At 40.0% G+C, this 25,920-nt stretch overlaps 1 protein-coding gene across 4 annotated transcripts in view; it reads left to right on the top strand.

Moving 5' to 3' along the window:
- The window catches only part of rfx3 (regulatory factor X, 3 (influences HLA class II expression)), a 41,210-nt gene extending 16,019 nt beyond the window's left edge, over window positions 1-25,191 (top strand). For 2 of the 4 annotated variants that reach the window (XM_087269701.1, XM_087269700.1), the window contains 15 exons: window positions 1,014-1,141; window positions 3,089-3,180; window positions 7,392-7,668; window positions 12,393-12,574; window positions 15,595-15,714; window positions 16,445-16,569; window positions 17,194-17,306; window positions 18,310-18,425; window positions 19,230-19,384; window positions 19,728-19,825; window positions 19,935-20,084; window positions 22,054-22,262; window positions 22,538-22,691; window positions 22,794-22,836; window positions 24,634-25,191. In XM_087269701.1, the coding sequence (XP_087125827.1) occupies window positions 1,019-1,141; window positions 3,089-3,180; window positions 7,392-7,668; window positions 12,393-12,574; window positions 15,595-15,714; window positions 16,445-16,569; window positions 17,194-17,306; window positions 18,310-18,425; window positions 19,230-19,384; window positions 19,728-19,825; window positions 19,935-20,084; window positions 22,054-22,262; window positions 22,538-22,691; window positions 22,794-22,836; window positions 24,634-24,899 (2,223 nt within the window). In that variant the 5' untranslated portion in view covers window positions 1,014-1,018 and the 3' untranslated portion in view covers window positions 24,900-25,191. 4 annotated transcript variants of the gene reach the window in all.
- Window positions 25,192-25,920: the final 729 nt, after the last annotated feature.

Below are 25,920 nucleotides of genomic sequence, written 5' to 3'. Positions count from 1 at the left end.
CACACACATATATATATATACACAAACACACATATATACACATACACACACATATAAATATATACAAACACAAATATATATACACACATACACACACACACACACACACATATATACACATACACACACAAACACACACACATATACAAACACACACATATATACACGTACACACACATAAATATACAAAAACACACACACGCACATATACACACACACACACATATATATATACACAAACACACATATATACACATACACACACACATATACACACACACATATATATACACAAACACACATATATACACATACACACACATATATAAATACATACAAACACAAATATATACACACACAGATACACACATACACACACACACACACACATATATATACACACACACACACACACACACATATACAAACACACACATATATATATATATATATATACACAAACACACATATATACACATACACACACATAAATATACACAAACACACATATATACACACACATACACGCACATATATACACACACACACATATATATATACACAAACACACATATATACACATACACACACATATAAATATACACAAACTCACTTATATACACATACACACACACACACACACATATATATATATATATATATATATATATATATGTGTGTGTGTGTGTGTGTGTGTGTGTGTATACACTTCCTACTTTCTTTATTGATCCGCAATGACTTCTGAGACATCTAGAGTGAGTGCTGTGCTCAAATCTGCATCATTGATATCAGGTATGCATCAGGGTTCTGTCACGGGTTCCCTGTTCTTGTGCTCTTGATTATTGGAACTGAACTTTGGTGCTTGATGATGACGTTACATCAATACACAAGAATGCAGCATCGCTTATTAACGCACACGGATAAACGAAAATACTGATACTGATATCTAAAAACACTAGTTTAACATCATGCGAGCGTTAATCTGAGACTGATGCTGATTTTGTGTTTTGAAGGCGCCATGCAGACCCCAGAGGCAGGCGCTGACTCCACCGTGTCCACCGTGCCCCTCCAGACCAGCGTGCCTGTGCAGCCTGCGGTCAGTGGCCAGCAGGTGGCGTCTCAGGTGCCCGTCCAGCAGCAGGTGAGCTTCTGCACACATCTCTCTCTCTCTCTCTCTCTGTGTGCTGTGATTGGCTGAGCTTCCTACACATCTCTCTCATGATGACAACTACAACAATAAAATCCCAGTAGATCAGCAGTTTCTGAATTACTCAGAGCAGCCCGTCTGGCAGCAACAACTATGCCACGTTCAAAGTCTCTTAAATCCCCTTTCTTCCCAATTGTGATGCTCGCTTTGACCTGCAGCAGATCCTCTTGACCATGTCTACATGCCTAAATGCAGTGAGCTGCTGCCATGTGATTGGCTGATTAGAAATTTGCTTTAACAAAGAGTTGGAAAGGTGTACCTAATAAAGTGGCCAGTGAGTGTATATACATTTTCAAAGTAAACAAATTACACTGTAAAAGGTTGGGTTTCTTGATGTCTCAAAGAGTCTTAATGTCATAAATTTAAATAACTAAATTTTAGGCTTTAAAAATTCTTAAATTCTCTGATTTATTGTCTTGTAGTCTTAAATAATTTTAAACAGGTCTTAATTTTCCACACAGGGCAACTCGCATCCAATCATCATCAATACAACACAATAAAACCTTTAACAAAAGTAAAATTGATTAACTCACTTGTTTTAAGTTCGTGTATGCAACCAGAGTTTGCTTGTTTTGACACATTATTTAAAATATGTGGCTAAGAAATAACTAAATTAGATTTTTTTTTTGAAGGAACCATTAGAAAATAGTTTCCACTGGCCATTAGAAGAAGAAAAAGCAGTGTTTAAGTCTGATGTTTTAGTCATAATAGTCTTGAAAAGATCTTAAGTCTTAAATTTGACTTGGTAAAACCTGCAGACGGCCTGTAAGTAACACTTCACAATAACATCTCATTAGTAAAGATAAGAAATGGATTAAAATCTACAATTAGAAAGAATACGAGTGAATTGTGCTGGTTTTTCCGTTTGATTAAACACATCAGCTAAAAATGAACACCAGCTAAGGTGAATGAACGCTTTAAGTTATCATTGCACTGACTTTAGTTAAATACTGATGTTAACAAATTCAGCCTTGGTGTATAGAGTTAACAAATAAAAGACCTATAAAGAGTGACTGAACTGTCAGTGTCAAAGAGCACATTCATTTTCTTGTCAGCTTAGTCCCTTTATTAATCCGGGATCGCCACAGCGGAATGAACCACCAACTTATCCAGCAAGTTTTTACACAGCGGATGCCCTTCCAGCCGCAACCCATCCCTGAGAAACATCCACAAACACTCATTCACACACACAATCATACACTACGGACAATTTAGTCTACCCAATTCTCCTGTACCGCATGTGTTTGGACTGTGGGGGAAACACCAGGGAGAACATGCAAACTCCACACAGAAACGCCAAATGAGCCGAGGTTGGAATCAGCGACCTTCTTGCTGTGAGGCGACAGCACTACTGCGCCACTGCTTCGCCCCAAAGAGCAGATTAACATGTGAAAATGTTGATGTGTGAAAGCGAATCGCCTGTTCAGGCTTTAGTCATTCGGTAAAGTGATGAACAGCAAATACAATATTCTTCAAAAATCAAAGTTTAGTAGTGTATAATGATTCACTGCATTCTGATGTGCCATTTATATCATTATTGTGTGTTCATTATCAAGATATATTGAAATATTGTACGTCTAATACTGTCTAATTATACTGGCACCTCACTAATTCATCAATGTCACTCGTTCGTTACCTAATAAGATGTATAACACTTAACACGTGTTTTGTTTGATTAGCATTCATGGCATTACTATAAGTTGCTTTGGAGCATCAATTGCTGGGCATTTCAGATGTAAGAAACAAGCAAACATGACCCATGTCATAAAAATAAGCTGTATAAGTACTTTACCGTGTTTCCGTGTCCTGCCAGCTGCTGAAACCACTCATTTCTGCAGCGTTTGTGACTCACTGCCGGTGTAATGTGTGGTGTGTTTCCAGGCGCAGACTGTTCAACAGGTCCAGCATGTGTATCAAGCACAGGTTCAGTATGTGCAGGAGGAAAACAACAGCGTTTACACCAACGGAACCATGTGAGTGCCTCAGCCATGCATTTAATCCTTATGTTGAACACGAGCACAGATGTTTTCTTTCCCATTGACTGCTGTAGATTAAGCCAAACAATAGATGCAAACGTGAAATTAAGGGGTCAGTTCACACAAAAACTCAAACTGCTGTCATTAGTTAGTCTCCCTGTCTTCTTCACTACACAAATGAAGATGTTATTGATGAAATGAGCTCTCGTAACTATATACAATACCTCTGTAACCCGCAGCACATTTCATTTTGATTCATTCATTTTCCTTAGTCTCAGAGGTCCCCACAGCGGAATGAACCGCCAATTAATACAGCATATGTTTTACACAGCGGATGCCCTTCCAGCTGCAACCTAATACTGGGAAACACCCATACACCCTCATTCTCACACACACACACTCACTCGTACACCATGGCCAATTTAGTCCATTTCCCCTATAGCGCATGTGTTTGGACTGTGGGGGAAACCGGAGCACTGGAAGTGAAGGTTATGAGGAGAGTGTGGGGGTGCATGAGGGGGGCAGTGAGGGGCAGAGTTCAAAAGGGAGACGGTTCTGGGGAAAAAGCTGTTCCTCTGTCTGCTAGTTTTTGTCTAGAGGAACTTGAAGCGCCTGTCGGAAAGCAAAAGAGGAAACAGTCTGTGAGCAGGGTGAGAGGAGTCCTTAAGAATACTGCGTGCTCGGTGCAGACAGTGTTTCTTCCGTTGGCTGGAAATGTGGTCCATTTGAGGCAGTTTTCACCCACTGCAGTGCCTAATGCTCAGCAACACAGCAGCTTCCACACCAGACTGTGACGCAGTTGGTTCAGGATGCTCTCTATCGCGCAGTGGTAGAAGTACACCGAGGCAGATGAAGATTTAACAAGTGTTTGGTCTTTTCTGGACACTTGCTGTCTATGCAGGATGAGAGAGCGCTCGCATTTCATCTAAAACATCCTCAGTTGTATTCACAAATCATAGAAGACTGAAAAAACATGAAGGAGAGTAATTAATAACAGTTTTTGGGTGAGTTAACCCTTTAAACTGGTTCCCAACACTGTTTAATATGTCTTTCTGGTGTGTGAAGGCGAGTAAAGGATCATTTACAAATCTGAATGAACACGCGCATGCTACAGTCAGAATTATTCACCCTCCTGGGAATTACTTATTCTTTTTCTAAATGTTTCCTAAATGATGTTGAACAGATTCAGCAAATGTTCACAGTATTTCCTCTAATATTTGTTCTTCTGGAGAAAGTCGTATGTGTTTTATTTTGGCTAGAATAAAAGCAGTTTTTAATTAGTTTTAAACCCATTTTAAAGTCAATATTATTCTATTTTTACCCTTCAGCAATATTAGTGTTGGATTGTCTCCAGAACAAACCACTGTTATACAATGACTTGCCTAATTACCCTAACTTTACCCTAATTACCCTAGTGAAGCATTTACATGTCACTTTAAGTGTCTTGAAGAATATCTAGTCTAATATTATGTGCTGTCATCATGGAGAAGAGGAAATAAATCAGTTATTAGAGATGAGTTATTAACACTATTATGATCAGAAATGTGTTGAATAATTCTGGCTTTGACTGTGTAGGCCTGATGATAGGCTCTCAATAAGAGCAGAAAGAGCAGGTTTGGTCTCTAATATCATCATAGATGAAAGTACAAAGTGCTTTCCTGACAAAACAGTCATGTAACGGTGTTGCTCAGAGTGACTGGCGCTGTCACTGAAACCTGCTGCTCGTGAGAGACTGGAGTGTCAGTCAAGGGTGTTCAGTCACCTGAAAATGACCACGAGGATCAGCGAGTGAGGAGAACAAGAGCACTTTACAGAGCAATCTGCAGAAACGCTGACCGCTACGGCAGGAAAGCACTTCCAGAAGCAACCCTCTCAGCTCGGGTCAGCTGAAACGCTCCCGAGAGCTTCTGTCTGACTCCGCTCATATCGTTTCATATTTAGAAATTCACTCAGCGAGAGGCTAAGATCTTTTAAATTGACTATTATAAATAAAAATGCCATCAGGCGCGAGGAGAAAGCACACATCAGAACGGCAATCAAAAGCAATGTTCTCTATAAAATAGTTATGCTTTGGTGATTTCCGTAACCATGGAAACAGCACTCTCACCTGAAGCTGAAAGGATGCGAACCCATCAAGACACGACTTATTATGTTTCCCCGAGTCAATTAAAGGAGAAGCGTACACACGCGCGCGCACCGCTCATCTAAATGGAAAATGTCAGGAATGATTTGAGGGAGAAAACAGCTGTGCTTCCGGATTGATGAGAGAATTATTATTTATTTATTTAAAGTTTGGTTTATTTGTTTACAGGGTCAATGCACATTAATAAACATTACCAGAAAATGGGTCAGAACTAGCCAAGAATGGCTTTTTTCATCTGTAGACCCCTGACAGAATGTTCAAAAATCACACCTAAAAATAAAACAAAGCGTAATAACACAAAATACACTATCATTTATGTGTACGAATCCACTTTTGCTATTTTAAGGATGGAACAATATGTCCTGCACCCCAGCGCATGGTCTAACAGGGCTGTGCTGATTCTCTTATTGAGTTCTGGTTGTGTGTTGAGCATAACCTGCATTAAACCAATCAGAGTCTCTCGTCTCTCATTCCCTTTAAGAGTGAGTTGCGTCGCTCTATGGTGCATTTGCTATTTACATGGCGACTTTGTAAGTGTAAAAACTGAACGATTCACTAGCGAGAACACAGCTAAACAGAGCATCTGCAGCATGAGGATAAAGAACGAGCCTCCTCCATTCAGCCTCTTTACTTTACTCCTTTACTTTAGTGGAGTGAGGAAACGGTGGAAACTCTCTCCACTGAACACATCCATTAACCCACATATTTAATCTCCTTTAAGCGCAAAGATTTGCTTCAAAACTGTTTCTAAATTCAGTTCTAATCTCCAGCAGAGGAATAAATGAACAATAATAATGAAGTGTGCTCAGAAAAGTATGCAAGCACACGTCCTGTTCTTATGCTCCATATGCTGATGCAGACATCACCAAAACCCCACAGCTGGACACATCTACACTCGTGTTTATTAAAGCAAATATAAATGTGCATATAACCAATAATACTGCTGATATTAATGAGGCATGGAGGCATTGGTGTTTATATAATGCAGAAAATCATCTTTTTTATAATATTTTAATTCTTTAATTGTTTTCATCTGTCGAGATATTTGTGTTGCTGTACATCCTGTTTATTCAGCAGTGAGTTTTTTGTGTGGCTCTGTAATATATGAGGACTCTTGACTGCAAAACCAACCTACCTTTGCGTATAAATAAAGTAATCTAAGCTAACCTATCAAACTATGTTTGTAATGTAAAATATAAATAATGGTTTATTTTTAGAAAAAGTCTCCCACTTGTGATGTTTGATGAGTGGGTTTACGTGATTTAGGCTCTTGAGGCCTTATTTTGAAGAGAGTGTTTTATGTCTTGATGTTCATTTGTGATTGTGTCACTGTGAGATTTGGTGTGGCTCTGTTATGAACGAGTAAAACGTTAACAGTGCAATGCAAAACCATACCTTCAGTCACTCGCAGTTACTTCTCAGTGACTTTTTCAACACAAACCGCTGTTATATGCTATAATAATTAATGGAATGTGACAGAATACCAGTTTGCAATGTCAGTTCCTTCATGTTGTCACAAAACAAATCAATTATGTTAACTTAATTATTTCTTACTCATGTAAGTGGACTGAACATAAATGAACTACATTCTCCCAAAAACCCTTAAGAATTGAGTTGTTTCAGCTCGTTTTATATAGTTGTTTCTGTGACTTGTAGGGTTGGGCGATGTCGACCAATTTGGCATCGTACGATGTCTAATGTGAAACATCGCTATGGACGATGGCATCGATGGCAAGGGTGCGCAAGGACAAGGTGGCAAGGATGGCAAGTATGGCAAGGACGCGTCTCCCTCCCGGTCTTCAAATAAGTCGCGCACCCTTGCCATCGATGCCATCGTCCATAGCGATGTTTCACATTAGACATCGTACGATGCCAAATTGATTCCGGGGGATTATCACTCGTTTGCGGGCATTATGAGTCCCGCAAGTGGATAGAGACTCCCGGAACTTCCGGGACACTTGGTGTCTGAATATCACGTTTAACATCTATAGTGAGACGCGATCCAGCAGTACAGTGATCTATTCTCTAGGATAAATAAAGTAACCTAAGCTTGTGCTGTGTTCAGACGGGCGTACTCGTACTCGGAGCCACAGCTCTACAACCAGAACAGCAGCGGGAACTACTTCGACACGCAGGGCGGCGGAGGCAGCGCGGCACAGGTCAGCACCGTAGTGTCCACTCACAGCATGGCCAACAACGGCAACGGCACCGGCGCTCTGGCTATGGGGCTCACCGGAGGCCAGATCATCAGCAGCTCAGGAGCTTATCTGATTGGAGGAAACTCCATGGATGGCTCCGCCCCTCACGGCGCCGCACAGACCACCAGAGCCTCCCCTGCTACGGTAAGCACCAATCACAGAACGGTTTCAGTTGTGTTGCTCTTTTTAAATGCGCAGTTTGAACAAGTCATGTTGGAGTGTAGTTCAGCTACTCCATTTCAAGTTAACAGATCTGTACTCTCTAAATAAAGGCGAGAGGTTCTTTAAAAGCTCTCACTTTAACGGAAGCTAGATATAAACATCTTAAAGCTGAATTAGTCTGGATTGTTTCCAATACTGAATGATCTAGAATCTTTGCATGCATACATACTCATTCAGACAGCTCCTCCTTCAAAATCTGAGCAGAAGCAGGAGAAATAATGAATAAGAGTCTTTATGTCAGAGACACATATGTTGTCTTGCTGTGTTCCCTATGCAGACAACTCATTAGGGTTCGGAACGGAGCCAATGTGTACGTCTGTGGCTAGAACAGATTGATTTGAACGTCGGATGTTGCATTGAGGGAGTTCATTAAAGCAGTAATAACTTAATTTCAACCAGCTTTTTCTGCATTAAATGATGCAGAGTTTGATAAAGAACATTATAAATAAAACTACTGCACATCTAAACAGTCCGATTGATGATTATTAGTATTATTAAGAAGAACTCTATTACTAATAATTGTGCACACTATATTAGCGACCCATGTGATTAAATATGAACCAATACATATTTGAAGCATGTTAAACTGTATTGAAGATGATTTAAAATAATAATAAAAAATTAGGTTTTCTATATGTATTGTGTCATTTTTTTAAGTTATATATTTATGCTTTTATTTTTGAAGAGTAAAAGAGAAATGTTCCTCTATAATAAGCATTGTTGTTGGTCTCCTATATGGTTATTTTCAGTTATTTCATTTTAACGGCAATAAAAAAGAAACTATTCATCACTATCAAAGTAAAACTACTGAACTTACAGACACTTGGAGGCTTTTGCATCTGAATTTGTTTATTATTTTGTTATATGTTAAATCATTTAGTTTAGTTTATTTAAAATATGACAGGACAGGGTATTGCAGCACAATTCCCAGAAATGGGTCAAACACACACTCGAGACAATATTTGACTAATAAAACACTGTTATTTGACTTGATAAACAAACATAGTAAAATCATTTTAAAAAAGCATTAAGCATCAAACATTATGAATGATCTATCTCTATACATTTTAATGATTCCAAATGAAATTCTTTAAAGATTGTGTCAATCAGAAGCTGCTGAGACTTTTATTTCAGTATGTTAATGCACTTCTGGATTAATATGAATGTTAAATAGGGGTGGGGCTTTATTTCAGTGTGTCAGTGTACGTTTAACTGAATATTGAGTTGTGGGTGGGGCTTTATTTCAGTATGTTAATGTTCTTCCAACTGAAACTGAATATTGAGTAGGGGCGGGGCTTTATTTCAGTATGTTAATGAACATTCAGCAGAAACTGAATATTAAGTAGGGGCGGGGCTTTATTTTAGCATGTTAATGTACTTTTAACTGAATATTGAGTAGAGGTGGAGCTTTATTTCATTATGTTAATGTCCTTTCAACTGAAAATGAATATTCAGTGGGGGGCGAGGCTTTATTTTAGTATGCTGATGTACTTCCAGCTGAAACTGAATATTGAGAATATTAATGTACTTCCAACTTAAGCTGCCTATTGATTTGGGGGTGGGGCTTTCAGTTTTTAATGTATTTTTAACTGAATATTGAGTAGAGGGCGTGACTATTTCAGTATGGTAATGTCCTTCCTGCTTAATATGAATTTTGAGTAGGGGGCGGGGTTTTATTTTACTGAAATTATGTATTTCTTACTGAATATTGAGTAGGGGAGGGGCTTCCTTTTCGTGCATCATTACCTCATAGCAAACTAACAGTAAGAGGGGCGTGACTAAAAATATGGTGTCTGAAACTGACATCATCAGAGAAGCAGCCAATCCAAATGAAGAAGCAGATGCTCAGACTGAAGATTACCAAAACACACAGATTTATTCAGTGGATTAACTTACTCAGATTAACTATTCACCTAAACATTAACAATGTGCGCTAGCAAAATAAACATTGTACAAATCTAAAAATAAACAGTTTGAATGTCAAACGTTTAAATATTAAGTATATGGCAGTGGTCCAGTGTGTGTGCTGGACGCTGGTGAGTGTGTATGTGCTGTTGGTGCTGGGCTGTAGTGTGTGTGTGTGTGTGTGTGTGTGTGTGTGTGTGTGTGTGTGTGTGTGTGTGTTGCGGTGGCTGGGTCTATTTCTGCTGCTCATCTCTGCTGGTTTCAGTACGGCTCTCTGTCGCTGCAGCCTTCATTTGATTTTTATTTGATTTATTATTCTTCCCTCCTTGTTTTGTTCTGTTCTCCTTTCTCCTTTTGCTCTTTGGTCTATCAGATTGAAATGGCGATTGAGACGCTCCAAAAGTCTGAAGGTTTATCCAGTCAGAGAAGTTCGCTGCTCAACAGCCATGTAAGTTGTAACCATGACGACCATGAACAGCTTTGCTTTGCTTGTTTCCTAGCGATCTGCTTTGGTACTTTTTGCGCTTTTTCCGTCTCTACAGCAGCCACGTCCATCTCTCCATCTAATGTTGTCTGTATTGTGGTGTTGAATTGCGTTTTTTGTTATATTATTAAGAGTTTGATCATTGTTTTTTTTTGTGTGTGAATAAAATTGTGTGTTAAAATTGTCTCTCTATCTCTCACTTTCTGTCGGTCTTACAGCGAGAAAAATAGGTATTGCTCTAAAGGAGCTGTTGACATGGAGTTGAACCTGATTTTGGTAAATACTAGGGCTGTGCGATTTGGGGAAAATATCCAATTACGATTTTTTTTATATAATAGATTTTTTTGACAGATTTTGCTATATTTAAAAAAAATGTTAATGATTTTTTTTATCTGACAGATGTTGTGATTATTTTTATTTATTTATTTTTTATTTATTATTATAATTTTTTTTATTTGACAAATGTTGCAAATTTTTTTATTTATTTTTTATGACTTTTTTTATTTGACAGATGTTGCATTTTTTGACAGTTTTTCTGATTTTTTTTTTTTATTTTATTTATTTATTTTATTTATTTATTTTTTATTTGACAGATGTTGCGTTTTTTGACAGTTTTTGTGATTTTTTTTTTATTTGACAAATGTGTCTATTTTTATTTTTTAATTTATTTTATTTTTTGTTTTATTTGACTGATGTTAAATTTTTTTTTTATTTTTATGATTTTTTTATTTGACAGATGTTGCGTTTTTTGACAGTTTTTGTTATTTTTTTCAATTTTATTTATTTTATTTATTTATTTTTTATTCGACAGATGTTGCGTTTTTTGACAGTTTTTGTGATTTTTTTTTTGACAAATGTTGCTATTTTTATTTTTTAATTTATTTTATTTTTTGTTTTATTTGACTGATGTTACAATTTTTTTTAATGATTTTTTTATTTGACAGATGTTGCTTTTTTTGACAGTTTTTGTGATTTTTTTTTTATTTATTTATTTTATTTATTTATTTTTCTTTGACAGATGTTGCGATTTATTTTTATTTATTTTTTTATTATATTTTTTGTTTTATTTGACAGATGTTGCAATTTTTTTAATTGATTTTATTTTTTGTTTTATTTGACTGATGTAACAATTTTTTTATTTATTTTTTACGATTTTTTTATTTGACAGATGTTGCGTTTTTTGACAGTTTTTGTGATTTTTATTTTTTATTTTATGTATTTATTTTTATTTGACAGATGTTGCGATTTATTTTAATTTATTTTTTATTATATTTTTTGTTTTATTTGACAGATGTTGCAATTTTTTAAATTAATTTTATTTTTTGTTTTATTTGACTGATGTTACAATTTTTTTATTTATTTTTTACGATTTTTTTATTTGACAGATGTTGCGTTTTTTGACAGTTTTTGTGATTTTTTTTTTTTGACAGATGTTGCGATTTAATTAAATTTTTTTTATTATATTTTTTTGTTTTATTTGACATGTTGCGTTGTTTTTTTTTTCGTTTTTGTTTTTTTCTTAATTTACGATTTAATTTTTTAGTCAAGCTTCAGCTCAATATTCTGTATCGTAGCTTGTTACTGCTAAAATGCAGTGAGTGTTAGTTTAAAAAAAGGAACTGAATAGATATTCATTCATTTTCTTTTCGGCTTAGTCCCTTTATTAATCTGGGGTCGCCACAGCGGAATGAACTGCCAACTTATCCAGTATATGCTTTTACACAGAGGATGCCGCAACCCTTTAGCTTTATTCTGTATTCTCTATTGGATTCGGATCAGGTGATTGGTTGGCTAATCTTCAATAACACTGAGGAAGGACAGAGGGTTACTGAAAAACTACTAAGAGATTTCAGCTGCTGTCTGGGCTTTCACTACCCAAATACACCTCCATTTCTTCATGTGTTCAACACTTTTATCCTGCGTCATTTCACTTTATTAACTTCATTTGTGCACTAATTCGATTTGTTTTCTTTGCATGCATGGATTTCTTTGGTTGTTACCAACATCTGATAAAAATTTCGAGTCAACAGCACCTTTAGAAATATGTTTTCTGAGAAAAATAGTGACGTGTTCAATACTTATTTACCCCAAAGCTTTTCTTACATAGAGTTTATCTTGTTTCTAGTCCAAACATCTCAAAATTCCTAAATCAAGAAGTTTTTTCCAGACAAGCAACTCAATGAAAGGTTCATGTTGAACCTTTAGAAAAAATACTAAATGTGTTGTTTTGACTGAGTGAGCGTGTTGTTCTCCTCAGCTGCAGTGGCTGCTGGATAATTACGAGACAGCAGAGGGCGTGAGTCTGCCGCGCTCCACCCTCTACAATCACTACCTGCGCCACTGTCAGGAGCAGAAGCTGGACCCTGTCAATGCTGCGTCCTTCGGGAAGCTCATCCGCTCCATCTTCATGGGGCTGCGCACACGCCGCCTGGGGACACGGTAAACACACACACACTCCGCTCACTGCACATGATATAATCAATATATCGAGATGTTGAGCTCTGCTCTGTCCACTTCTGATGTTGTAAATTCACCTCTACAGTTTAACAAAGTGACTTTATTGACATTTTAGTGGCTTGAAATAATATCAGAACTAATATCTAGAGAAATAAGTGTGTAAAATAACACTAATGTGCTGCAGGTTATTACAAGGCTTCTGTAGCATAATATACAACACCAACACACACAATACAGCACTGCACACTATCACTATTATTCACTATAATATAATATCACTATTATGTTTTTTTTACTGAACAACCCCTTTCCCAACAATTTTACCCCTAACACACGAGGAGATGCATAAAATTAAATAAAAATAATAATGACATTATCATAATAATAATAAAAAATGTATTAATTAATAAAATAATAATAATAATGTAAAATAAAAGGTACTGGCATCATAATTACTTCACAGGGGATACATTTGTACATCAAGTTACATCATGTTGCATTGTAGCTACACCAAGTTACAGTGATGACAGGTAAAGCAACCTCTAAGTATACATATCTAAAAAAAAAATAATAATTTTTACTAATACTTTCCTTCTTAGACTTTACAGACCTGAAACTTGTCTATAGCACTTATTCATTGTTGCTCTTATAGTTGTGTAAATTGCTTTCTTGTCCTTTTATTCCTTTGGATAAAAGCGTCTGCTAAATGACTAAATGTAAATGTAAATCTAAATATGTCATAATACTTTTCCATCTCTTCAGTCATTGTTTTCATTATATAGAGCTGTCTAAGTCTCTGAATCCACTGAGCCACCTTTGGAGAACTTTCTTCCATCAAATGTGCTGTCATATATTTTTTTGCATCCAGTAATAATATCCTTAGGACAAATCTTGTTTCCTTATTAAACATTTGTTTGGACTGTGCTCCCAGTACGCACATAACTGTATCGAGGGGTATTTCTATGTCTAATATCTTAACTATTTCTTTTTGAACATATTTCCGAATATCTTGTATCTTAGGACAGTCCCAAAAAATGTGGGTATGATGTCCAATTTTACCAAATTTTCTCCCAACACAAAGCTGCAGATGGTCCTTTTACATATGTAGATATTACAAAAGGAGTGTTCATTCATTCATTTTCTTGTCAGCTTAGTCCCTTTATTAATCCGGGGTCGCCACAGTGGAATAAACCTTAACCAGCAAGTTTTTACGCAGTGGATGCCCTTCCAGCTGCAACCCATCTCTGGGAAACATCCACACACACATTCACACACACACACACACACTCATACACTACGGACAATTCAGCCTACCCAATTCCCCTGTACCACATGTGTTTGGACTGTGGGGGAAACCAGAGCACCCGGAGGCAACCCACGCGAACGCAGGGAGAACATGCAAACTCCACACAGAAACGCCAACTGAGGCGAGGCTCGAACCAGCGACCTTAAAAGGAGTATTAAAGTACCTTATTTTCACTTTCCAATCAAATTCTTTGCACATTTGATTGTTAATTCCTTTATGACATCCTTCACATAACTCAGTCCAGACCTCATCCTCGATTATGGTATTTAGTTCTAGTTCCCATTTTCCTTTAACGTGATCTGTATTGTGAACAGTATTATTTATATAAATGGCAGACATGTTTTTTAGCTGGAATGTTTTTTTTCTGCAATATTTTACTTGGTTCTTGCGAGACTAGAGCTTTTTCCTTATGGTTTGTAATGAAATGTCTTATTTGGAAGAACCTGCACATATCTTTCGGTGAAATATTAAATTGTTCTTGCAGTTGTGGGAATGATTTAATTTCGTTTCCAATGAATTATTACAAATGTTTTCAAAGTTAAAACTTGTTGTAAGAAAGATCAAGATCCCATAGTTCGATTCAAAAGCAGAAATAAACAGCAAAAATAAAAACAGAACATCACAAAATATGGAGAACTGCTAATTTACGGATATTTTTACTGTGCATTTCTTAAACTGAACTGATGTTTATTTCTTAATGCCTAAAAGCACACTAAAATCAAAAGACATAATGATTTTAGAATGGTTTTTACTTCTAAAATATGACTATAATAAGGCTATTTCTCACTGTTGATTTTAATGCACCCAATGATTACTAGTGAGCCTGTAAAGTATTTCCTATTACACTTTAATTAGTTTACAACAGTTTACTCTGAACATGTGCAATACCCTAAATATTTTCTACATGTTAGTCATCTTTATTGCAGCCTACTATCACTATCTTGATTATACCGTACACATCGGTCCTTCGTTAATCACGGGAGTTACATTCTAAAAATAACCCACAACAGGTGAAGTCCGGGAGGTAGTCAGTTTTATTGTTTACAATTATTATAGATGATTTAAGGCTGTAAGACCCCTCACTGCACACTTTATACACTTTTCTCAGACAGGCATTAACATTTCACACTTTAGTATAGTTTGTATCTTATTTTAATGGATTTCTGTTGGTCGGTTATCTAGATAAACAAGAATAATGTGCTTCAAAACCAGTCCGCTATATGCTTCAGTGCCAAAGCACAAACTGGTTTGTTAAATAAAATAATAATCTCGCCTAAATAAAATTAAAGTGGAATATTCACAGCTGCAAAGAAGCCTTTATTAAACTGTTTTCATTGTTAATGAAATTTCATCCATTGCCAGTGAGTTTTAATTTAATTAGTTTAATAAGGTAATTTGAATAAGCAGGACAGGCTTTAACAATGTATTCGCAGATTACCTCAGAAGAATGAACTTGGTAGGAAGGCTGAGAGAACTCAGAAACTCATTGTGAGAATGAAGATGTCTGCATATTTGTGCCAGACTGTCAGATAAAGTTGCTTAAAACACCTTAATATTTTAGAAAATTTGCATAACCAATGATTAATTGGACGTGGCAGAAGATCGGGGAAAAATTAAAGTAAATCTGACACAGACAGAAGTCTGATCTCCCACTGACTGACGTGCCTCGTGTCTCGTGTTCTTCTTTTGCATTCAGAGGGAACTCAAAGTATCATTATTACGGGATTCGTGTGAAGCCGGACTCTCCTCTGAACCGCTTGCAGGAGGACATGCAGTACATGGCACTGAGACAGCAGCCCGTCCAGCAGAAGCAGAGGTAAACCCCACATTTACACCGCAGATCACCATGCTCATATACGACTGATACAGTTAGTCTATGCTGACGTTATCTTCAGCAGCTCAAACACTCTAATGGCGAATGGACAGACGGCTGCTTCCCACTCAGGGCTGCTGGACATGCTAATGAGGGAGAGATGGGCACTAGTGGGCGGGGCTTTCCCCCTCTGAGAATGTCAATCAGAGTGCTTCTGCAGACTGTTTATATCAAGTCTGATTATAACAAACACAAGTCATACAAGTTGACCATTAGAAGCTGCTTGTATTCACACCCTTAATGTGTACTTCGGGTACAATTAAAACGTTTTTTAGTGTTGATCTTACAACTGGATTCCACGTCAAGGCTTTTGTCAGGTAGTGTAGATTGTTATCTGTCAACAATGCTAACATTCAGCACAAATACATACATTTCTCCTTTCTGCCGGTTCTTTCTGTGAGGGAATTCTGCAGAATCGCAGTGCTGGCGTCTCTCCTCCTCTGTTAGTGATGATATTTCCAGCTTTTTGGCTAAAAAAAAGAGAGAGAAATCCCTCATTCTCTGACTTGGCGGTCAGCAGGAGGTTGTAATGTTCCCCTAATGGTGGGACATCACGTGAAAACTATCAATACTGTGAACAGAACCAGACTGTGGCCTTGGTTTAATCATTGCAGGAAGACAGGCAGCAGGTTACGTTGTGGTTCAGGGCTCTTGTCTCCTTTTGTTTCTCTAGATTTAAGCCTGTGCAGAAGATGGACGGAGTTTCGGGAGATAACTTCAGCAGCGCTGGACAGCACACACCCAATGCTGCAGAGCAGACCTTCATCGCTCAGAGCCAACATCATCAGCAGTTCCTGGGTGAGATCACGCACCATCACCACACCACTATTCTATGCACATTTTAAATAAATAAACTCGCTTTAGAGAGTAAACTATCTGTGCTTCAGTGGTTTAGTGTTTGATCAGATATAAGTGTGTGTATGTGGGTGTTTGCGTCAGTAATGTTGGTGTGCAGCTCTCCATGTTTCCAGCTGTCCACTGTGTCAGATGTGAGATGTTGTGCTGATTGTAAAAGGCCTCCGTCAGTCCGTCATCACAATGCTTCAGTATTATTCTACCTCTATTATTATTCCCTCCAGAACTGTCTCTACCATCTCAAACCTCCAAAAGCCAAGTCATTGCGTTTGGTCTTGGTCTTCTGAGGCGCAGCTCATTTATTAGAGGTGCAACAGTGCAGCAGAGTCCACTTCTCTCAGTGATATCTGTGCATGTTTGGCAGGAACTGAGGAGTTTCTTCTCCTCTGTTTCTTACTGGATGGAAACGCTGCTTTAATCGCAGATATTTTGAGCCATATTCTAGTTTTGTGCATACATCTAATCGTCATCTCTGGATGGAAACACTGCCACTGACACCCCGCTGCTCACATTGATGCTCCAGAAGAGCGTTCCTCAGTCTGTCTATATGTCTGTCTGCTCCTCTAGATGGCTCCAGAGCTCTGCCGGAGTTTGTTGAACTGGATCTTGGAGAGGCAGTGGACGGCGTCGGCCCAGAGGATGTCAAAGCCCTTCAGACGCTCTACAGAGAACACTGCGAGGTCAGATCTTCACGTACACAAACACTGAGATGCTGAAAATCTAAAAACTGTGCATTCCAGCAGGGTTTCCTCAGGGTCTTAAAGAAAAAAAAATGTAAACAAATTTAAAAAATTGAAGTTTTAGGCTAAATTTTGAGATCACATGTGTTTTTATTCAATGCTTTAACTCAACTGAACAAGGATGAAAGAGTAGACTGCAGCACAATGCTTTTCCTAGATGTTTTTGTTTTGTTTCCAGTCCAAATATCTAAAAGAACTTAAATCAAGAAGCATTTTCTAGACAAGTAAAAGAAGATTGTCTTGTTTTCAGAAATAATGAGTCAAAATAAAGTCTGTTTTTCTTTAAAACAAGCTAAATAACCTGCCAATGGGGGAAGCAAAATAATCTCATGTCAAAAGGAAAAACAAGATTATTTTGCTTACCCCGTTGGCAGGTTATTTAGCTTGTTTTAAAGGGCTCCTATGATGTAAATCATCTTCTGTGAGCTGTTTGGACAGAACTGTGCAGGTATAGTGTGTCCACAGTCACATTGGGGTGACAAAAAGTCTCTTTTTTTATTTCCTGATGGTAAATTGGGATCCAAATCTCTCATTTTGAGGCCCATTGTAATGTGATGTAGGAGTGTGGTTTCCCCGCCCACTGAATTGATTGACAGCTGCGTATTAACATGTCTAAGTAGTAACACCTATAATCATATCATCAAGACAGGACTTGTTTATTGTTTTGTCCTATTTCTATACTCATTTTCATTTTCTAATATTTAAGTTATAATTTATTTATTAATTTTTAATTGTTTTTCTTTGTATGTTTTTATTTTGGTAGGATATATGTGGCGTTTCATTTCACTTTGTGTTATGGTGAAGGAATTTTTTTATTTTGTGTGTAATTATGTCTGGGAACTAGGGAAAAATAAAGCAGATTTCACATAGGTTTCCCTTTTTTCCAGTCGAAATCTTGTTTGTGAATCATTTTTAAGATGTGGTCATCATTCTCTCCATGCAGGCCATCCTGGATGTAGTGGTGAACCTGCAGTTCAATCTGATCGAGAACCTGTGGCAGACGTTCTGGCGCTATTCTGCCTCCAGCTCTGTAGAGGGCGTCACAATCACAGAAAACAGGTACACCGCTGCTGCAGCTACTGCCACTCATTTACTAGAGAAAAAAAAACATCACAGAGACAGATCCCAACACAGCAAACTACATTTATCTGAGCAATATCTGTGCACGTTCAGCAGGAAGTGATCATTTTGTTATCTTTTGTTTCTCATTGACTGGAAATGCTGATTTGTTCACAAATAAAAATAATAATTCCTCACATTTATATAGCACTTTTCTAGACACTCAAAGCACTTTGCACATTTTTTGGGGGGGAGGGGGGGTCTCCTCATCCAAACACCAGCTGATTGGTGGAGAGGAGACAGAGTGATGAAGCCAGTTATGATATGAGGAGGGTTAGGAGGTCATGATGGACAGAGGCCAGCGGGCCGATTTGCCCAGGATGCTAGGGTTAAACCCTACCCTTTTTCGGAGGACATCCTGGGATTTTTAATGACCACAGAGAGTCAGGACCTCGGTTTAACATCTCACTGAGCAGTATAGAGTCCACATTAATATACTGGGGCATTAGGACTTCCACAGACCGCAGGTTGAGGCCTCACTAACACCACTTCCGGCAGCAACCTAGCTTTCCCATAAGGTCTCCCATCCAGGTACTGACCGGGCACAGCCCTGCTTAGCTTCAGTGGGCGACCATGTGAGAGTTTTAGAGAGCGAGCTGCCGGCCCTAACTAAATGTTTAATGCAATAATGCTCCAGCAAGCTCAGCAGATGAAGGGACTAATAGTAATAAGTGTGTGTGTGTGTGTGTGTGTGTGTGTGTGTGTGTGTGTGTGTGTGTGTGTGTGTGTGTGTTTGCACTGCAGTGGTTTGAGTGAGATCGAGGGCCGTCTGCCGCGGGCCAGGCTGATTCTGCTGTGCCGACATGAGGCCGTGCACAAGTGGATGAACACCTGCGATCACCTGATGTACCAGGCCCTCGTGGAGATCCTCATCCCGGACGTCCTGAGACCCATTCCTAGTGAGTTACAATCTGTATACAGTAGCTCAGGGGTGTCCAAACTCGATCCTGGAGGGCCGGTGTCCTGCAGATTTTAGCTCCAACTTGCCTCAACACACCTGCAAGGATTTATCTAGACTGCCTAGTAAGAGCTTGATTAGCCAGCCCAGGTGTGTCTGATTGGGGTTGGAAGTAAACTTTGCAGGACACCGGCCCTCCAGGAGCGAGTCTGGACATGCAGTAGATCATTATTGAGCAGATCCAAACATTACTATTAAACATCTGCTCAAGAACAGTCAGTCATTCAGTTTCCTTCAGCGTAGTCACTTGTTTATCTTTTTAAATCTCCGTCTGTGTTCATCAGGTGCCTTGACTCAAGCCATCCGTAACTTTGCCAAAAGCCTTGAGGGCTGGCTCACCAATGCCATGAGCAGCATTCCCCCGAGGATGATCAATACCAAGGTATCAGTGTCTACAGCGTTAGCTCTTCTTTTACATCGCTACAGTATCGATGAGCTGCTCTGCTTGCTGTAGAAATCCCGAAGAGTGTGTGTTGTGTTGTGTTGTGCAGGTTTCCGCTGTTAGTGCCTTCGCTCAGACCCTCCGCAGATACACGTCCCTGAATCATCTGGCGCAGGCGGCTCGCGCAGTCCTGCAGAACACCTCGCAGATCAACCAGATGCTCAGCGATCTCAACCGGGTCGACTTCGCCAATGTGCAGGTATGCTGAGTGTCCGCAAATAGGATTGTAATATAGTGATGTGTTGTGCTCATTCACTGCGCTCTGAGTTTACCAACTATGACCACTTCTGCTGCGGAGAACACGCAAATGTGAAAAGGCTCCATCGGTATTAAACACAGCCGATTGGCCATTGTGTTCAGAAGCTCAGCAGACTGACTGTGATTGGCCGTAAAGGTCATCGGTGTACCCCTCTTCACCACTAATCACTGAGTTGGACACTGGAGGGTTTATAAGTCGTGTGGATCAGCTTGTCTGTCTATGAGTTGGCGGATCTATCTGGCTATCATTCATTCATTCATTTTCCTTTGACTTAGTCTTGTTTTACACAGCGAATGCCCTTCCAGCCACAACCCAGCACTGGGAAACACCTATTCACACACACACACACACTCATACACTACAGCCAATTTAGTTAATCAATTCCCCTATAGCGCATGTGTTTGGACTGTGGGCGAAACCGGAGCACCTGGAAGAAACCCACGCTAATGAAGGTGGCAACACCATAATTCTCTATGCAGAAAAACGTTGCCTAAGACATCCATTCATTGCAGAAAACACTTTAGTTATTAAAGTCTTGATTAAGCCAAATATCTAACCCTAATCAAACACACCTGATCAAACTATTTGAGTCCTTCAGGCTTGTTTGAAACCTGCAGGTAAGTGTGTTGGAGCAGGGCTGAAACTAATCTGTGCAGAGCTGCGGCCCTCCAGGAACTGGTGCCTTAAAGAGATTTAAAGGGCCATGAAAGCCCCTCGTTTCAGCAGGGTGTTTTCACACCTCTACTTTGGAAAAAGTCAAAAAAGTGGGCGTGTCCAGCTCTGTTTAGGGGGAGTGTCGGAGAAAGAAAAGAGGGATGGTGTGGGAGTGTCTATTTGGGCAGGCGCTAACTTTCAGAGTCAAAACACACACACACACACACAGGGGAGAAAGTGATGTTGTTTACCCTACATGGACATCTGTAGTCGAATTATTTGCCAAATTATTAAATGGTGGACTTTAACTGCAGTTTGGCTCTTTCATTCAGGGAATTCATTCATGCCTCTCGCGACAAACCAGATATTTGATTCGAGGAGCTGCTCTAAGCGTGTATTTTTCATGCAATGTTTGAGACCGCACGGCGAATGAGAGAAAAAACCCTCCGCATTTCCCGGAAACTTAGATGCACTCGGCAGGTAGCGTCAGAAAGCCGCGTGTTTTATCTCAGTGCAATAGTTAACTTAGTTCGATACGAACAAACTGAATAAACAAAGAGCACTGGTCGCTCACTTACCAAATCTGTAGAGACAGGACAATCACCAGCAACTAGAGCCGCGTCTTTATTAAGAGGAGACTACAAGCGAATCCGGATCTCAGCGTTTGCAGATGAGAACAGCTCTCAGGTAAACAATGTTCCTCCTTAGACACGTAAGTTATTGTTGTGGAGCGTCGCGTACACTGTTAATCCACACGTGACTCCAGCTGCGCTCTCACAGAGAGAAAATGAAAACAAAACTTCACTGCAGCAAACTATAAAAGCAACACTTCACGCTTGTTTTGCCAACACAACGTGGCGTCTCTGCCGTCTAAACACTGTGACAGTAATGAATATTAATGAAGTTGCACAATAGAGCGTGCTGATTGGTTTGAACCAAGCTTTACTCATGCATTAATGCAGCACACTGTAAGACGTAATAAGACACACTCTGGCACAGACGTCCAGTCTGCACGCTGGAACACACGCTATTATGTCATGGCCGTGACGCAGCTTCAACAATTCGTTTCAAACCGGAAGTACGAATTTGCTCGAAATAACACAAAAACAACCAATTTACACTTTTTAGTGAGATATAGGTGTCCTAATAGTGTTTTTAGCAGTGTGGGACACATATACCACTGTCAACAGCTCAAACACATGTGTTTTGGTGTTTCGTGACCCTTTAAGTGTGCTGACGGTGTGTCCTCTTACAGGAGCAGGCCTCATGGGTGTGCCAGTGTGAAGAGGGTGTCGTCCAGCGCCTCGAGCAGGATTTTAAGGCCACCCTGCAGCAGCAGAGCTCACTGGAGCAGTGGGCCGCCTGGCTGGATAACGTGGTCACCCAGATACTGAAGCCGTACGAGGACAAGCCCACCCTGCCCAAAGCTGCACGCCAGTTCCTGCTCAAGTGGTCCTTCTACAGGCAAGACCTGAAGACTTTTCACTCTTGCTTTGATTGTGTATGATCTGAATTCATTCTCAAATCCTGTGTGAAGTCTCTGAAGTGTTATCTTGAGAAGTCATATCTTAAGGCTGGTTTATACTTCTGCGTCGAGTGATCGGCGTGACCCATGGCGCAATCCAACCTACATTTTTTTAGTTGTAATTTCACTGCACCTTTAAATCAAGTCTTGTCACACACACAGCCGCACGCCCCGTATGAAGCTGCAGCATGCATTGACTGTGGCTCTCTTACAGCTCTATGGTCATCAGAGATCTGACCCTCCGCAGCGCTGCCAGCTTCGGCTCGTTCCACCTGATCCGGCTGCTGTACGACGAGTACATGTTCTACCTGGTGGAGCATCGCGTCGCCCAGGCAACAGGAGAGACGGCCATCGGAGTCATGGGCGAGGTACAGAGCGCTGTTTGTGCGGCTCAGCAGGAGCTGTAAAGAGCTGTGGAGTCACTCTTTCTCTCTAATTGCCATTTCTTTGTGCTGCTCCATCTGTTGCAGTTTCAGGACCTGAACACCATGTCACCTGCCAACATCGACAAAGGTAAGCCTGCCAAAGCTCAGACTGCAAGCTGAGAGCGCGTTACGCAATTACATTCCAGACTAACAAGCCCGGCCACTTTAGACCAGTCGGGGACTCTCAGACATTGTCACAAACTTTAGGAGCAAAATTAAATACATCACAATCTTCGGGCGGTACTCTGGAACACTAACCGCTTCAAATGTCCCGAACCGCCTTCGTCTTGTGCAATGCCAGAAAAAGTGCTCTGGGTTTCCTGGGAACTTTGTATATTTCACAACTAGTGGTGTAACGGATCACGCATCTCACGGTTCGGATCACATGACGGCTCTTAAGTCACGGATTGGACCTTTTTTTGGGTCAGCCAGAAAGGGGAGGAGACAAATGTAATTTGCTTTCTATTTATTACAGAAACAGCACTGCAAGACACTTTTGGTTTGAACAAACAGAGCTTAGAAGCTGCGCATTTATTAACAATAAATGAAGAAATAATCAACTGAATAAAAACAAACTGCAGAATATCCAGTGCTGTGAAAAAACACTGTTACTGCTGATCACCTGTACAACCCATATTCATTATTAGGCTCATCTTCAATAAATGATTCAGTTTTTCCCTCATTAATCTTCATGTTTCATTGCTGATGATCATTGCTGAAGTATTTAGTGGCGTATTTATGATGGCGTGTTGTCGCCACCTACTGGTTAAATAATGTAACTGCTGTCTACTTTCATTTTTGAGCGTCAAGTTAAAAGCATATGACGGTGATTTTATCTGTATCATAAACATCAGTGGTTTTATCTGAACTATAAACTGTTCTCCCAGTACTTGACTGTAACTTCATCACTAACTCAAAACACTAAAGACTGAATCTCTTTCTTGACAGATTATTAAACATATGCAGATCAGCATCATTTATAATTGATGATGCGTGGGTGTTGAGATCCTGATCTTTTAATGATGTAATGCATTAATGCAGGCTTAACAAATAGTATCAACTCCTTTTAAAACAACTCTCTCCTATCAGTCCTTACTCTCATCTAGCACCTCAGAGTTTGTCCAGGGGCCATGAATGACATATTGCTCTCTGGTCCAAACACAAGCCGACAGGAGGCGACCACACAGTTGGTTTTCATCAGTGCAAGTTGTTTGCCACCACCTTAGTCCCAGCCTTTGGACCAGGGGTGCGCAGCTCTGTTCCTGGAGATCTACCTTCCTGCAAAGTTCAGCTCCAACCCTGATCAAACACAACTAAATCAACTACAGTAAGTAGGATCAGAAAGAGCACTTGGGAAATTAAAGGCAGGTGTGTTTCATCAAGGTTGGAGCTAAAGTCTGCAGGAGGGAAGATCTCCAGGAACAGACTTGGGCACACTTGCTCTATATTGACCTACATCCGTAGTGCGCCAACTCGGTTTTGGATGGCCAGTGTCTTGCATAATCGTGCTACACCTTGCTTCAACACACCTTGATTAGCTTGTTCAGGTGTGTCTGATTGGGGATGGAGCTGAACTCTGCAGGACAGCCTCCAGGAACCAATTCAGGCACCCCTGTCCTACATTTGATTTCTTGCTGGATGCCCACACTGCAAAAAAGCCTTTTAGCTTGGAGTTTTTGTCTTGTTTCTTGTCCAGATATCTCAAAACTCTTAAATCAAGAAGCTTTTTCTAGACGAGGACAAAATATTGTGTTGATTTCAGAAATAATGAAGTGAGTTTTTCCCTGAAACGAGCTGAATAATCTGGAAATAATCTTGTTTTTTCTTTTGACGTGAGATTATTAAGGCATTTCTTTCATAACTGAACCGGTTTTGATTCTCGTAGATGAGGTGAGCGAGATGGACAGCGATCTGGACGAGGAGATGGAGGAGGCGGACGAGCCACTGGCCAAGCGGGAGAAGGTGGAGGCGGACGTGATCCAGGTGCTGCAGGTAGGGGCGATGGAGGATGGCAGCAGCGCGGTGGTGGGCATCGTCCAGCCGAGCATGATCAACTCTCTGCCCCCGACCACCAACAATCACAGCGAACACATCCTCAGCACCGGAACCAGCACTATCCGCCATGTGGGAAACACCTACGCCTCCGTCTAAACATCTGCAGCACCACTACCATCTCCACCAACCCGCAACACATCCCTTTTCATCACAGAATCTACACGTGATGCTTCGTCCAATGGTGGGATCATCTGCAAACTCCCACATTGCTGATTGTAGAAGTGGAACGCCCTGATGCTAACACACACACACACACACACACACACACACACACACACACACACACACACACACACACACACTGAATCCACGCCACCGGATCTATCAGGGAAATGTTGATGATTCTGGAAAAAAATAAACTACCATTTGCCTAGTGGATATATATTTATCACTTCTCTATTACTGTACTGGTCATTGTTTACAGTTTTGTTTAGAGTAATTGGCCAAACGTTGCTTGCCGTTGAACTCTTCGCTGTTCGGTTAGGGAGTGGACAGTCTCGCTGTATAACTGTGCTGCTATAATGGAAGCAGGCTAGACCACGTGTAATGAGCTCGCCTTTTCACCTTCTGTACTTCTGCAGTGTGAGTGTTCCCGATTGCCTTCTGTTTGTAGATTTAGTCATCTGGTAGCTGGAAGAGGAGTTGTCGCTTTATTGTGTGGTTGTACATATATGCTGCATGTGTGCGAACTGTTGTTGTGGGTCTTGGGAGTTTTTGTTGCTGGACCAAAAAACACAAGAGTGAGAGAGCAGCTGTCCTGCGTTGCCTCTCGCGTTTGTGCGATGTTGCAGAACAGAGCGAATGTCAGGGATTTTATGTACCTCGGGTTCATCTTAGTGCCTTAAACCCAAACAACAGCTTTTCATTTGGTCTGAACTGCTGAAGCGACACTGAGGAGGCCGTCATGGCTGTCCTGAGAAGCAGAGGATATTCAGAATCCGGCTGATTCATCACCTGTAGGAAAGTTTGGCTTGAAGTGCGTCTGTCGCTGGATTACTGCTCCCTATCTGAATGTGTGTGAATCTGGCCGAGGTGTGTGTGTGTGTGTGTTGTTGTGGTGTTTGTATCTTGTCGCCCTACCTCACGCTGGCACTGCCAGCCTTAGACACATGTCTGT

This window comes from Danio rerio, chromosome 10 (genome assembly GCF_052040795.2).
Source record: "Danio rerio strain M-AB ecotype USA chromosome 10, GRCz13ab, whole genome shotgun sequence".
NCBI classification, from domain to species: domain Eukaryota; kingdom Metazoa; phylum Chordata; class Actinopteri; order Cypriniformes; family Danionidae; genus Danio; species Danio rerio.
The sequence above is the reverse complement of the archived record's forward strand: the minus strand, read 5'-3'. Positions and strand labels throughout refer to the sequence as shown.